Below are 16278 nucleotides of genomic sequence, written 5' to 3' on the forward strand. Positions count from 1 at the left end.
CACTAGCTGTGTTGAGACTGAGGCAGCTAACACTAGCTGTGTTGAGACTGAGGCAGCTAACACTAGCTGTGTTGAGACTGAGGCAGCTAACACTAGCTATGTTGAGAGGCATCTAACACTAGCTATGTCGAGTGGCAGCTAACGCTAACTACGTTGAGAGGCAGCTAACACTAGCTATGTTGAGAGGTAGCTAACACTAACTGTGTTGAGAGCAGCTAAGACTAGCTGTGTAGTGGGTTAGCTTAGCAATAGCTCCGTACAATTATAATCTTAAATCTTACAAACAAATCTGTTGAAACAGCACTCTGTTTAAATGAATAAAGAAATGATGAACGGCATGTGGTATTCAGAGAACCAAGGTGAAATGGCCCTTTAAGTTACTTAAATTCTTTATTTTACAGTAATAGGATCAGTGCTTTATTCAATAACTTCCTAACTTGTATAATCTACCTGTGTTGTAGAAGATTCCTCCTGGCTGACAGTCCCCTTACTCCTATCTCCTAACTCCTGACCTTTAACCTTTAGCCCTGGTCACTCCTACCTGTGTTGTAGAAGACGGTGGCTCGTATTGTGCAGTTCTCAAACACGGTGTCTGTTGACCTGATGTCCTCAAAGTAACAGTCTTCAAACAGAGAGTCCTCAAACTTCACAGACTTCATCTCCATCTTGATGAACCTACAGGGTGCATGAGAGAAACACACAAACACAAAAACATACCAACGAACAGAGATGGACATTCACTTCTATAGCAGTAAGATAGAAGGCTGATATATACAGTAGTCTGACAGAGGGTGTGTTGGTAAACTAGCGGATAGTCTATAGGTTATATAGTCAGATAGGCTGGTTTATAGTCAGATAGGCTGGTCCTATAGTCAGATAGTCTATAGGTTATATAGTCAGATAGGCTGGTTTATAGTCAGATAGGCTGGTTTATAGTCAGATAGTCTGGTTTATAGTCAGATAGTCTGGTCCTATAGTCAGATAGTCTATAGGTTATATAGTCAGATAGGCTGGTTTATAGTCAGATAGGCTGGTTTATAGTCAGATAGTCTGGTTTATAGTCAGATAGGCTGGTCCTATAGTCAGATAGTCTATAGGTTATATAGTCAGATAGGCTGGTTTATAGTCAGATAGGCTGGTTTATAGTCAGATAGTCTGGTTTATAGTCAGATAGTCTGGTCCTATAGTCAGATAGTCTATAGGTTATATAGTCAGATAGGCTGGTTTATAGTCAGATAGGCTGTTTTATAGTCAGATAGTCTGGTTTATAGTCAGATAGTCTGGTCCTATAGTCAGATAGGCTGGTTTATAGTCAGATAGGCTGGTTTATAGTCAGATAGTCTGGTTTATAGTCAGATAGGCTGGTTTATAGTCAGATAGTCTGTTTTATAGTCAGATAGTCTGGTTTATAGTCAGATAGTCTGGTCCTATAGTCAGATAGTCTGGTGTAAAGTCAGATAGTCTGGTTTATAGTCAGATAGTCTGGTCATAGCAGTGTTTCTGTGTTTACAATGCTCTCTGTATCTGTTATCTGAACTGTTGGTAAACTCCTCTCTGTATCTGAACTGTTGGTAAACTCCTCTCTGTATCTGAACTGTTGGTAAACTCCTCTCTGTATCTGAACTGTTGATAAACTCCTCTCTGTATCTCAACTGTTGGTAAACTCCTCTCTGTATCTGAACTGTTGGTAAACTCCTCTCTGTATCTGAACTGTTGGTAAACTCCTCTCTGTATCTGAACTGTTGGTAAACTCCTCTCTGTATCTGAACTGTTGGTAAACTCCTCTCTGTATCTGAACTGTTGGTAAACTCCTCCCTGTATCTGAACTGTTGGTAAACTCCTCTCTGTATCTGAACTGTTGGTAAACTCCTCTCTGTATCTGAACTGTTGGTAAACTCCTCTCTGTATCTGAACTGTTGGTAAACTCCTCTCTGTATCTGAACTGTTGGTAAACTCCTCTCTGTGACTGAACTGTTGGTAAACTCCTCTCTGTATCTGAAATGTTGGTAAACTCCTCTCTGTATCTGAACTGTTGGTAAACTCCTCTCTGTATCTGAACTGTTGGTAAACTCCTCTCTGTATCTGAACTGTTGGTAAACTCCTCTCTGTATCTGAACTGTTGGTAAACTCCTCTCTGTATCTGAAATGTTGGTAAACTCCTCTCTGTGACAGAACTGTTGGTAAACTCCTCTCTGTATCTGAACTGTTGGTAAACTCCTCTCTGTATCTGAACTGTTGGTAAACTCATCTCTGTATCTGAACTGTTGGTAAACTCCTCTCTGTATCTGAACTGTTGGTAAACTCATCTCTGTATCTGAACTGTTGGTAAACTCCTCTCTGTATCTGAAATGTTGGTAAACTCCTCTCTGTGACAGAACTGTTGGTAAACTCCTCTCTGTATCTGAACTGTTGGTAAACTCCTCTCTGTATCTGAACTGTTGATAAACTACTCTCTGTGACTGGACTGTTGGTAAACTCCTCTCTGTATCTGAACTGTTGATAAACTCCTCTCTGTATCTGAACTGTTGGTAAACTCCTCTCTGTGACTGAACTGTTGGTAAACTCCTCTCTGTATCTGAACTGTTGGTAAACTCCTCTCTGTATCTGAACTGTTGATAAACTCCTCTCTGTATCTGTTATCTGAACTGTTGGTAAACTCCTCTCTGTATCTGAACTGTTGGTAAACTCCTCTCTGTATCTGAACTGTTGATAAACTCCTCTCTGTATCTGTTATCTGAACTGTTGATAAATTCCTCTCTGTATCTGAACTGTTGGTAAACTCCTCTCTGTATCTGAACTGTTGATAAACTCCTCTCTGTATCTGAACTGTTGGTAAACTCCTCTCTGTGTCTGAACTGTTGGTAAATCCTCTTGACGTCTCTCAACACACCCATAGTATACTGTATATCACTGCACTGCTCTCATACTGTAGTTACCAACACACCCATAGTATACTGTATATCTCTGCTCTCAGACTGTATTTACCAACACACCCATAGTATACTGTATATCACTGCACTGCTCTCATACTGTAGTTACCAACACACCCATAGTATACTGTATATCTCTGCTCTCAGACTGTATTTACCAACACACCCATAGTATACTGTATATCACTGCACTGCTCTCATACTGTAGTTACCAACACACCCATAGTATACTGTATATCTCTGCTCTCAGACTGTATTTACCAACACACCCATAGTATACTGTATATCACTGCACTGCTCTCATACTGTATTTACCAACACACCCATAGTATACTGTATATCACTGCACTGCTCTCATACTGTATTTACCAACACACCCATAGTATACTGTATATCACTGCACTGCTCTCATACTGTATTTACCAACACACCCATAGTATACTGTATATCACTGAAACACACCCAGAGTTTACTCACTTCTCCAGTGATATTACTACATACTGTATATTATATATATAGTATGGAAATACAGTGGAGCCTGTTTTATTCCAAGGTGAATCTCGTAAACCAAATGGTTTACCGTCTGCATGTAATGGTGTTTTATGTGTTTCATGTTCACCTTGTATGATTGCGTTACAGTTCATGCAATGAATGACTCACTTCTCAGCTACCAGACATATTTGATCACATGCTGATGATCAACAACAGAGATGTGGAGACAGAGAGAACAGAACAAACTCTCTTCATCTGCTCTTTATACAATGGCATGCAAATACCTTGATTCTGATTGGCTGAAACAGTCAAGTTACACATTGTTATATCGTATAACACACTCCACGTGACCCCAGATCCCTCCCACAACCTAATTACTTTTTTATTTTTATTTCTGAATGAGTCTGAATGAGTCCGCCATAGATAGACAAATGGAAGTATGAATATATTTTGAACGAATCCTCCAAAAAAGATACAATCAACTGGAATATGTTAGTTCGTTACACATATTTACACATATATTTAGATTATGTAATTGGTTTGTCATGATCCATTGTGAAACAAAAGAAGAATCGCAGACTTTTAAAAAAACTAAATGGTAATTTTCTTTGGTCAGACCATTGGATCTACTATTGGATCTACTTTCTCTGTGGATGGTTTTGTGAATAAATCTCCATTATGCTTCAATTACTGTGTGTTTATTGTATAGCAATAAGGTTGGGTGAATTCGGCCATTGTATAAAAGCATTAAATCACTTGAAGTCGTGTGTTATGCTCATTAGATCACACATGTATGTGTGTCTCAGAGATATATTAATGTCTACATGTATGTGTGTCTCAGAGAGATATTAATGTCTACATGTATGTGTGTCTCAGAGAGGTATTAATGTCTACATGTATGTGTCTGAGAGGGAGATATTAATGTCTACATGTATGTGTGTCTCAGAGAGAGATATTAATGTCTACATGTATGTGTGTCTCTGAGAGAGATATTAATGTCTACATGTATGTGTGTCTCAGAGATATATTAATGTCTACATGTATATGTCTCAGAGAGAGATATTATTTGTCTACATGTATGTGTGTCTCAGAGAGAGATATTAATGTCTACATGTATGTGTGTCTCAGAGAGAGATATTAATGTCTACATGTATGTGTGTCTCAGAGATATTAATGTCTACATGTATGTGTGTCTCAGAGAGAGATATTAATGTCTACATGTATGTGTGTCTCAGAGAGATATTAATGTCTACATGTATGTGTGTCTCAGAGAGATATTAATGTCTACATGTATGTGTGTCTCAGAGAGATATTAATGTCTACATGTATGTGTGTCTCTGAGAGAGATATTAATGTCTACATGTATGTGTGTCTCAGAGAGATATTAATGTCTACATGTATGTGTGTCTCAGAGAGAGATATTAATGTCTACATGTATGTGTGTCTCAGAGATATTAATGTCTACATGTATGTGTGTCTCAGAGAGATATTAATGTCTACATGTATGTGTGTCTCAGAGAGATATTAATGTCTACATGTATGTGTCTCAGAGAGAGATATTAATGTCTACATATATGTGTGTCTCAGAGAGAGATATTAATGTCTACATGTATGTGTGTCTCAGAGAGAGATATTAATTAATGCCTACATGTATGTGTGTCTCAGAGAGATATTAATGTCTACATGTGTGTGTGTCTCAGAGAGATATTAATGTCTACATGTATGTGTGTCTCAGAGATATATTAATGTCTACATGTATGTGTCTCAGAGAGAGATATTATTTGTCTACATGTATGTGTGTCTCAGAGAGAGATATTAATGTCTACATGTATGTGTGTCTCAGAGAGAGATATTAATGTCTACATGTATGTGTGTCTCAGAGATATTAATGTCTACATGTATGTGTGTCTCAGAGAGAGATATTAATGTCTACATGTATGTGTGTCTCAGAGAGATATTAATGTCTACATGTATGTGTGTCTCAGAGAGAGATATTAATGTCTACATGTATGTGTGTCTCAGAGAGAGATATTAATGTCTACATGTATGTGTGTCTCAGAGAGATATATTAATGTCTACATGTATGTGTGTCTCAGAGAGATATTAATGTCTACATGTATGTGTGTCTCTGATAGAGATATTAATGTCTACATGTATGTGTGTCTCAGAGAGATATTAATGTCTACATGTATGTGTGTCTCAGAGAGAGATATTAATGTCTACATGTATGTGTGTCTCAGAGAGGTATTAATGTCTACATGTATGTGTCTGAGAGGGAGATATTAATGTCTACATGTATGTGTGTCTCAGAGAGAGATATTAATGTCTACATGTATGTGTGTCTCTGAGAGAGATATTAATGTCTACATGTATGTGTGTCTCAGAGAGATATTAATGTCTACATGTATGTGTCTCAGAGAGAGATATTATTTGTCTACATGTATGTGTGTCTCAGAGAGAGATATTAATGTCTACATGTATGTGTGTCTCAGAGAGAGATATTAATGTCTACATGTATGTGTGTCTCAGAGATATTAATGTCTACATGTATGTGTGTCTCAGAGAGAGATATTAATGTCTACATGTATGTGTGTCTCAGAGAGATATTAATGTCTACATGTATGTGTGTCTCAGAGAGATATTAATGTCTACATGTATGTGTGTCTCAGAGAGATATTAATGTCTACATGTATGTGTGTCTCTGAGAGAGATATTAATGTCTACATGTATGTGTGTCTCAGAGAGATATTAATGTCTACATGTATGTGTGTCTCAGAGAGAGATATTAATGTCTACATGTATGTGTGTCTCAGAGATATTAATGTCTACATGTATGTGTGTCTCAGAGAGATATTAATGTCTACATGTATGTGTGTCTCAGAGAGATATTAATGTCTACATGTATGTGTGTCTCAGAGAGAGATATTAATGTCTACATGTATGTGTGTCTCAGAGAGATATTAATGTCTACATGGATGTGTGTCTCAGAGAGATATTAATGTCTACATGTATGTGTCTCAGAGAGAGATATTATTTGTCTACATGTATGTGTGTATCAGAGAGAGATATTAATGTCTACATGTATGTGTGTCTCAGAGAGAGATATTAATGTCTACATGTATGTGTGTCTCAGAGATATTAATGTCTACATGTATGTGTGTCTCAGAGAGAGATATTAATGTCTACATGTATGTGTGTCTCAGAGAGATATTAATGTCTACATGTATGTGTGTCTCAGAGAGATATTAATGTCTACATGTATGTGTGTCTCAGAGAGATATTAATGTCTACATGTATGTGTGTCTCTGAGAGAGATATTAATGTCTACATGTATGTGTGTCTCAGAGAGATATTAATGTCTACATGTATGTGTGTCTCAGAGAGAGATATTAATGTCTACATGTATGTGTGTCTCAGAGATATTAATGTCTACATGTATGTGTGTCTCAGAGAGATATTAATGTCTACATGTATGTGTGTCTCAGAGAGATATTAATGTCTACATGTATGTGTGTCTCAGAGAGAGATATTAATGTGTACATGTATGTGTGTCTCAGAGAGATATTAATGTCTACATGGATGTGTGTCTCAGAGAGATATTAATGTCTACATGTATGTGTCTCAGAGAGAGATATTAATGTCTACATATATGTGTGTCTCAGAGAGAGATATTAATGTCTACATGTATGTGTGTCTCAGAGAGAGATATTAATTAATGCCTACATGTATGTGTCTCAGATAGATATTAATGTCTATATGTATGTGTGTCTCAGAGATATTAATGTCTACATGTATGTGTGTCTCATAGAGATATTAATGTCTACATGTATGTGTGTCTCAGAGAGAGATATTAATGTCTACATGTATGTGTGTCTCAGAGATATTAATGTCTACATGTATGTGTCTACATGTATGTGTGTCTCAGAGAGATATTAATGTCTACATGTATGTGTGTCTCAGAGAGAGATATTAATGTCTGCATGTATGTGTGTCTCAGAGATATTAATGTCTACATGTATGTGTGTCTCAGAGAGAGATATTAATGTCTACATGTATGTGTGTCCCAGAGATATTAATGTCTACATGTATGTGTGTCTCAGAGAGATATTAATGTCTACATGTCTGTGTGTCTCAGAGAGAGATATTAATATCTACATGTATGTGTGTCTCAGAGAGAGATATTAATGTCTACATGTATGTGTGTCTCAGAGAGATATTAATGTCTACATGTATGTGTGTCTCAGAGAGATATTAATGTCTACATGTATGTGTCTCAGAGAGAGATATTAATGTCTACATGTATGTGTGTCCCAGAGATATTAATGTCTACATGTATGTGTGTCTCAGAGAGAGATATTAATGTCTACATGTATGTGTGTCTCAGAGAGATATTAATGTCTACATGTATGTGTGTCTCAGAGAGATATTAATGTCTACATGTATGTGTGTCTCAGAGAGATATTAATGTCTACATGTATGTGTGTCTCAGAGAGATATTATTGTCTACATGTATGTGTGTCTCTGAGAGAGATATTAATGTCTACATGTATGTGTGTCTCAGAGAGATATTAATGTCTACATGTATGTGTGTCTCAGAGAGAGATATTAATGTCTACATGTATGTGTGTCTCATAGATATTAATGTCTACATGTATGTGTGTCTCAGAGAGATATTAATGTCTACATGTATGTGTGTCTCAGAGAGATATTAATGTCTACATGTATGTGTGTCTCAGAGAGAGATATTAATGTCTACATGTATGTGTGTCTCAGAGATATTAATGTCTACATGTATGTGTGTCTCAGAGAGATATTAATGTCTACATGTATGTGTCTCAGAGAGAGATATTAATGTCTACATATATGTGTGCCTCAGAGAGAGATATTAATGTCTACATGTATGTGTGTCTCAGAGAGAGATATTAATTAATGCCTACATGTATGTGTCTCAGATAGATATTAATGTCTATATGTATGTGTGTCTCAGAGATATTAATGTCTACATGTATGTGTGTCTCATAGAGATATTAATGTCTACATGTATGTGTGTCTCAGAGAGAGATATTAATGTCTACATGTATGTGTGTCTCAGAGATATTAATGTCTACATGTATGTGTGTCTCAGAGAGAGATATTAATGTCTACATGTATGTGTGTCTCAGAGAGATATTAATGTCTACATGTATGTGTGTCTCAGAGAGAGATATTAATGTCTGCATGTATGTGTGTCTCAGAGAGATATTAATGTCTACATGTATGTGTGTCTCAGAGAGAGATATTAATGTCTACATGTATGTGTGTCTCAGAGATATTAATGTCAACATGTATGTGTCTCAGAGAGAGATATTAATGTCTACATGTATGTGTGTCTCAGAGATATTAATGTCTACATGTATGTGTGTCTCAGAGAGATATTAATGTCTACATGTATGTGTGTCTCAGATAGATATTAATGTCTACATGTATGTGTGTCTCAGAGAGAGATATTAATGTCTACATGTATGTGTGTCTCAGAGAGAGATATTAATGTCTACATGTATGTGTGTCTCAGAGATATTAATGTCTACATGTATGTGTATCTCAGAGAGATATTAATGTCTACATGTATGTGTGTCTCAGAGAGATATTAATGTCTACATGTATGTGTCTCAGAGAGAGATATTAATGTCTACATATATGTGTGTCTCAGAGAGAGATATTAATGTCTACATGTATGTGTGTCTCAGAGAGAGATATTAATTAATGCCTACATGTATGTGTGTCTCAGAGAGATATTAATGTCTACATGTGTGTGTGTCTCAGAGAGATATTAATGTCTACATGTATGTGTGTCTCATAGAGATATTAATGTCTACATGTATGTGTGTCTCAGAGAGAGAAATTAATGTCTACATGTATGTGTGTCTCAGAGATATTAATGTCTACATGTATGTGTGTCTCAGAGAGAGATATTAATGTCTACATGTATGTGTGTCTCAGAGAGATATTAATGTCTACATGTATGTGTGTCTCAGAGAGAGATATTAATGTCTACATGTATGTGTGTCTCAGAGAGAGATATTAATGTCTACATGTATGTGTGTCTCAGAGAGAGATATTAATGTCTACATGTATGTGTGTCTCAGAGAGATATTAATGTCTACATGTATGTGTGTCTCTGAGAGAGATATTAATGTCTACATGTATGTGTGTCTCAGAGAGATATTAATGTCTACATGTATGTGTGTCTCAGAGAGAGATATTAATGTCTACATGTATGTGTGTCTCAGAGAGGTATTAATGTCTACATGTATGTGTCTGAGAGGGAGATATTAATGTCTACATGTATGTGTGTCTCAGAGAGAGATATTAATGTCTACATGTATGTGTGTCTCTGAGAGAGATATTAATGTCTACATGTATGTGTGTCTCAGAGAGATATTAATGTCTACATGTATGTGTCTCAGAGAGAGATATTATTTGTCTACATGTATGTGTGTCTCAGAGAGAGATATTAATGTCTACATGTATGTGTGTCTCAGAGAGAGATATTAATGTCTACATGTATGTGTGTCTCAGAGATATTAATGTCTACATGTATGTGTGTCTCAGAGAGAGATATTAATGTCTACATGTATGTGTGTCTCAGAGAGATATTAATGTCTACATGTATGTGTGTCTCAGAGAGATATTAATGTCTACATGTATGTGTGTCTCAGAGATATATGAATGTCTACATGTATGTGTGTCTCTGAGAGAGATATTAATGTCTACATGTATGTGTGTCTCAGAGAGATATTAATGTCTACATGTATGTGTATCTCAGAGAGAGATATTAATGTCTACATGTATGTGTGTCTCAGAGATATTAATGTCTACATGTATGTGTGTCTCAGAGAGATATTAATGTCTACATGTATGTGTGTCTCAGAGAGATATTAATGTCTACATGTATGTGTGTCTCAGAGAGAGATATTAATGTCTACATGTATGTGTGTCTCAGAGAGATATTAATGTCTACATGTATGTGTGTCTCAGAGAGATATTAATGTCTACATGTATGTGTCTCAGAGAGAGATATTAATGTCTACATATATGTGTGTCTCAGAGAGAGATATTAATGTCTACATGTGTGTGTCTCAGAGAGAGATATTAATTAATGCCTACATGTATGTGTCTCAGATAGATATTAATGTCTATATGTATGTGTGTCTCAGAGATATTAATGTCTACATGTATGTGTGTCTCATAGAGATATTAATGTCTACATGTATGTGTGTCTCAGAGAGAGATATTAATGTCTACATGTATGTGTGTCTCAGAGATATTAATGTCTACATGTATGTGTCTACATGTATGTGTGTCTCAGAGAGATATTAATGTCTACATGTATGTGTGTCTCAGAGAGAGATATTAATGTCTGCATGTATGTGTGTCTCAGAGAGATATTAATGTCTACATGTATGTGTGTCTCAGAGAGAGATATATTAATGTCTACATGTATGTGTGTCTCAGAGATATTAATGTCAACATGTATGTGTCTCAGAGAGAGATATTAATGTCAACATGTATGTGTGTCTCAGAGAGAGATATTAATGTCTACATGTATGTGTGTCTCAGAGAGATATTAATGTCTACATGTGTGTGTGTCTCAGAGAGATATTAATGTCTACATGTATGTGTGTCTCAGAGAGAGATATTAATGTCTACATGTATGTGTGTCTCAGAGAGAGAGATTAATGTCTACATGTATGTGTGTCTCAGATATATTAATGTCTACATATATGTGTGTCTCAGAGAGAGATATTAATGTCTACATGTATGTGTGTCTCAGATATATTAATGTCTACATATATGTGTGTCTCAGAGAGATATTAATGTCTACATGTATGTGTGTCTCAGAGAGAGATATTAATGTCTACATGTATGTGTGTCTCAGAGATATTAATGTCAACATGTATGTGTCTCAGAGAGAGATATTAATGTCTACATGTATGTGTGTCTCAGAGATATTAATGTCTACATGTATGTGTGTCTCAGAGATATTAATGTCTACATGTATGTGTATCTCAGAGAGATATTAATGTCTACATGTATGTGTGTCTCAGATAGATATTAATGTCTACATGTATGTGTGTCTCAGAGAGAGATATTAATGTCTACATGTATGTGTGTCTCAGAGAGAGATATTAATGTCTACATGTATGTGTGTCTCAGAGATATTAATGTCTACATGTATGTGTATCTCAGAGAGATATTAATGTCTACATGTATGTGTGTCTCAGAGAGATATTAATGTCTACATGTATGTGTCTCAGAGAGAGATATTAATGTCTACATATATGTGTGTCTCAGAGAGAGATATTAATGTCTACATGTATGTGTGTCTCAGAGAGAGATATTAATGTCTACATGTATGTGGGTCTCAGAGAGATATATTAATGTCTACATGTATGTGTGTCTCAGAGAGAGATATTAATGTCTGCATGTATGTGTGTCTCAGAGAGATATTAATGTCTACATGTATGTGTGTCTCAGAGAGAGATATTAATGTCTACATGTATGTGTGTCTCAGAGATATTAATGTCAACATGTATGTGTCTCAGAGAGAGATATTAATGTCTACATGTATGTGTGTCTCAGAGATATTAATGTCTACATGTATGTGTGTCTCAGAGAGATATTAATGTCTACATGTATGTGTGTCTCAGAGAGATATTAATGTCTACATGTATGTGTGTCTCAGAGAGAGATATTAATGTCTACATGTATGTGTGTCTCAGAGAGAGATATTAATGTCTACATGTATGTGTGTCTCAGATATATTAATGTCTACATATATGTGTGTCTCAGAGAGAGATATTAATGTCTACATGTATGTGTGTCTCAGATATATTAATGTCTACATATATGTGTGTCTCAGAGAGATATTAATGTCTACATGTATGTGTGTCTCAGAGAGAGATATTAATGTCTACATGTATGTGTGTCTCAGAGGGAGATATTAATGTCTACATGTATGTGTGTCTCAGAGAGAGATATTAATGTCTACATGTATGTGGGTCTCAGAGAGAGATATTAATGTCTACATGTATGTGTGTCCCAGAGAGAGATATTAATGTCTACATGTATGTGTGTCTCAGAGATATTAATGTCTACATGTATGTGTGTCTCAGAGAGAGATATTAATGTCTACATGTATGTGTGTCCCAGAGATATTAATGTCTACATGTATGTGTGTCTCAGAGAGATATTAATGTCTACATGTCTGTGTGTCTCAGAGAGAGATATTAATATCTACATGTATGTGTGTCTCAGAGAGAGATATTAATGTCTACATGTATGTGTGTCTCAGAGAGATATTAATGTCTACATGTATGTGTGTCTCAGAGAGATATTAATGTCTACATGTATGTGTCTCAGAGAGAGATATTAATGTCTACATGTATGTGTGTCCCAGAGATATTAATGTCTACATGTATGTGTGTCTCAGAGAGAGATATTAATGTCTACATGTATGTGTGTCTCAGAGAGATATTAATGTCTACATGTATGTGTGTCTCAGAGAGATATTAATGTCTACATGTATGTGTCTCAGAGAGAGATATTAATGTCTACATGTATGTGTGTCTCAGATATATTAATGTCTACATGTATGTGTGTCCCAGAGATATTAATGTCTACATGTATGTGTGTCTCAGAGAGAGATATTAATGTCTACATGTATGTGTGTCTCAGAGAGAGATATTAATGTCTACATGTGTTACGACCCAAGGGCCGGTCCTGCTGACCGGCAGGAGAATAACATTGGACAGTGCTCTCCTCCTGACATTGCTCCCTCTGCTGACCTAAGCCCGATGGTGCGGTCGGCCATTTTGTGTTGGTTGCACATTGTTGATATGATTTGTAATATTATGTTATGCTGGGCCATCCCTGTCTGTGTTTGATGTTACACCCCTGTTGAGTTGTTGTGTGTCATTGCCTTAGTGTCTAGTTGTGTTTAGTGTGTCATTGCAGTAGTGTCTAGTTGTTGTTTAGTTTGTCATTGCTTTACTGTCATTGTGTATGTTGTGATTCTGTGTTGGCCAGGTGTTGTTGATTATCAATTAGTGTGGGTATATAGGTGTCTGTCTTTCCTCAATTCCTTGTGGCGACATTTCCTCCAGTGTCCTGTGTGTTCCCCGTGTCGTGCCTGCCTTCCCCGTTGATGTCTAGTGAGTCCTGTATACTTCTGTCGTTTTCTTGTTTTCCGTCATTGTGTTATTAGTAGTGTTGTTTTGTATTTACGTTTGGATAAGAAGTAAACACCCTTCTTCAAGCATCGCTCCTCGTTTCTGCCTACGTTCATTCTCCCTTGTCTGCTAACTGTGCTCTCTTCTTCAATAGCACACCAAGCGTTACAGAATGTCGCCACCAATCAAACGCACAGCAGGCAAGGTGGTAGATACTTTTGTTATCCTTCAAAACTTGATGGACGGTAATCTGGAGCAGTACACGCCTGCCAAGTGGGTGTTCTGGCTCCAGACGATCGACAGGGTTGCAAGAGAGAGCCTGACACAGGCGCCTGCGATGCGGGTTATGGCCGACCACGTCTCCGCCCTCATGGAAGGGTTTATGCCGATCCCTAGTACCCTACCCACCAGTCTGGTCCCGCTTGCTAGCTTTTCCCCCGCAGCTAGCCAGCCGACTAGCATTCAACTCACGGTCAGCCTAGAGCCTGTAGCTAACCGTGCGTCCCCAGCTAACGCAGCTCCGCCCGTTAGCATCTCTCCGGTAGCTAACCGTGCATCCCCAGCTAACGCAGCTCCGCCCGTTAGCATCTCTCTGGTAGCTAACCGTGCATCCCCAGCTAGCGTAGCTCCGCCCGTTAGCGTCACTCCTACAGCTTGCGTGGCTAGTGCAGCAGATGAGGCCTCCACAGCTAACCCAGGCCCTACTGTTAGCTTAGCCTCTGTAGCTAGCCAGACTCTCCCAGCTGACACAGACCCTACAGCTTGCATGGCTGGTGCAGCAGATGAGGCCTCCACAGCTGACCCGGCCGTCGCTGCCAGCCTGGTTCCGCTCGGTGTAGCCCCGGCTGTCATCACTCCCCCTCCGGCTTCCACGACCAGCCCAGCCTCTACGCCACGCATCGCCGCCGAGACCGGACTGGTCTCCACGCCCAGCCCAGCCTCTACAACTGGTCCGGTTGCAACGCTGGGCTCCGGCTCCTCGACTGGTCCTGGCTTCCCGTCTGGTCCACCCCCACGCCGTGACCGGCGTCCTGGTCCTTGCCGTGGTCTTCGCCGTGGTCTACGCTGGATCCTGCTCCGGGGGTCGCCGCCGCCGCCCCTCCGTTCCGGCTCCCCTGAACCGGTTCCTAGTCGGGCGGCTGGAGGGGTTCTCGTCCGGGATCCTGCTCCGGGGTCCAGCTCCCCTTCCCGGGCTTCAGCACCTGTTCCTACCCCCCCTCATCGGGCCTCTGTTCCCAGGTCCAGCCCCCCTCCCCGGGTCTCGGTGCCCGTCCCCACCCCCCCTCGTCGGCCCGCTGCTCCCTTCCCCACCCCCCCTCTCCGGGCCTCTCTTCCCTTCCCCTCCACCCCTCTCCGGGCGTCTGCGCCCGTTTTCAGCCCCCCTGGCTGCTATGCCCCTCCTGGGGTTTTCGCTCTGTCTCCCGGCTCCTGGTCTCCAGGTCCTCTCCTTGGGCCCCCTCCGGGGTTCCGGCTTCCTCCCTCGCCTGGGTGCAGATGTTGTTCTCGGGGGTCTGGAAGCCCCCCGTTGAGAGGGGGGTACTGTTACGACCCAAGGGCCGGTCCTGCTGACCGGCAGGAGAATAACATTGGACAGTGCTCTCCTCCTGACATTGCTCCCTCTGCTGACCTAAGCCCGATGGTGCGGTCGGCCATTTTGTGTTGGTTGCACATTGTTGATATGATTTGTAATATTATGTTATGCTGGGCCATCCCTGTCTGTGTTTGATGTTACACCCCTGTTGAGTTGTTGTGTGTTATTGCCTTAGTGTCTAGTTGTGTTTAGTGTGTCATTGCAGTAGTGTCTAGTTGTTGTTTAGTTTGTCATTGCTTTACTGTCATTGTGTATGTTGTGATTCTGTGTTGGCCAGGTGTTGTTGATTATCAATTAGTGTGGGTATATAGGTGTCTGTCTTTCCTCAATTCCTTGTGGCGACATTTCCTCCAGTATCCTGTGTGTTCCCTGTGTCGTGCCTGCCTTCCCCGTTGATGTCTAGTGAGTCCTGTATACTTCTGTCGTTTTCTTGTTTTCCGTCATTGTGTTATTAGTAGTGTTGTTTTGTATTTACGTTTGGATAAGAAGTAAACACCCTTCTTCAAGCATCGCTCCTCGTTTCTGCCTACGTTCATTCTCCCTTGTCTGCTAACTGTGCTCTCTTCTTCAATAGCACACCAAGCGTTACATACATGTATGTGTGTCTCAGAGATATTAATGTCTACATGTATGTGTCTCAGAGAGATATTAATGTATACATGTATGTGTGTCTCAGAGAGATATTAATGTCTACATGTCTGTGTGTCTCAGAGAGAGATATTAATGTCTACATGTATGTGTGTCTCAGAGAGAGATATTAATGTCTACATGTATGTGTGTCTCAGAGATATTAATGTCTACATGTATGTGTGTCTCAGAGAGATATATTAATGTCTACATGTATGTGTGTCTCAGAGATATTAATGTCTACATGTATGTGTGTCTCAGAGATATTAATGTCTACATGTATGTGTGTCTCAGAGAGATATTAATGTCTACATGTATGTGTCTCAGAGAGAGATATTAATGTCTACATGTATGTGTCTCAGAGAGATATTAATGTCTACATGTATGTGTGTCTCAGAGAGAGATATTAATGTCTACATGTATGTGT

At 38.9% G+C, this 16278-nt stretch overlaps 1 protein-coding gene across 1 annotated transcript in view; it reads right to left on the reverse strand.

The window, feature by feature from the left end:
- Window positions 1–16278, reverse strand: part of LOC311248539 (synaptic vesicle glycoprotein 2B-like) — a gene marked incomplete at both ends in the record, with an annotated part of 82615 nt that overhangs the window by 36516 nt on the left and 29821 nt on the right. The window contains one exon of the mRNA XM_084339404.1: window positions 542–675. Coding sequence (XP_084195530.1) covers window positions 542–675 — 134 coding nt within the window. The remainder of the gene's footprint in view (window positions 1–541; window positions 676–16278) is intronic.

This window comes from Notolepis coatsorum (assembly GCF_963971535.1).
Source record: "Notolepis coatsorum genome assembly, contig: SCAFFOLD_659, whole genome shotgun sequence".
NCBI lineage: Eukaryota > Metazoa > Chordata > Actinopteri > Aulopiformes > Paralepididae > Notolepis > Notolepis coatsorum.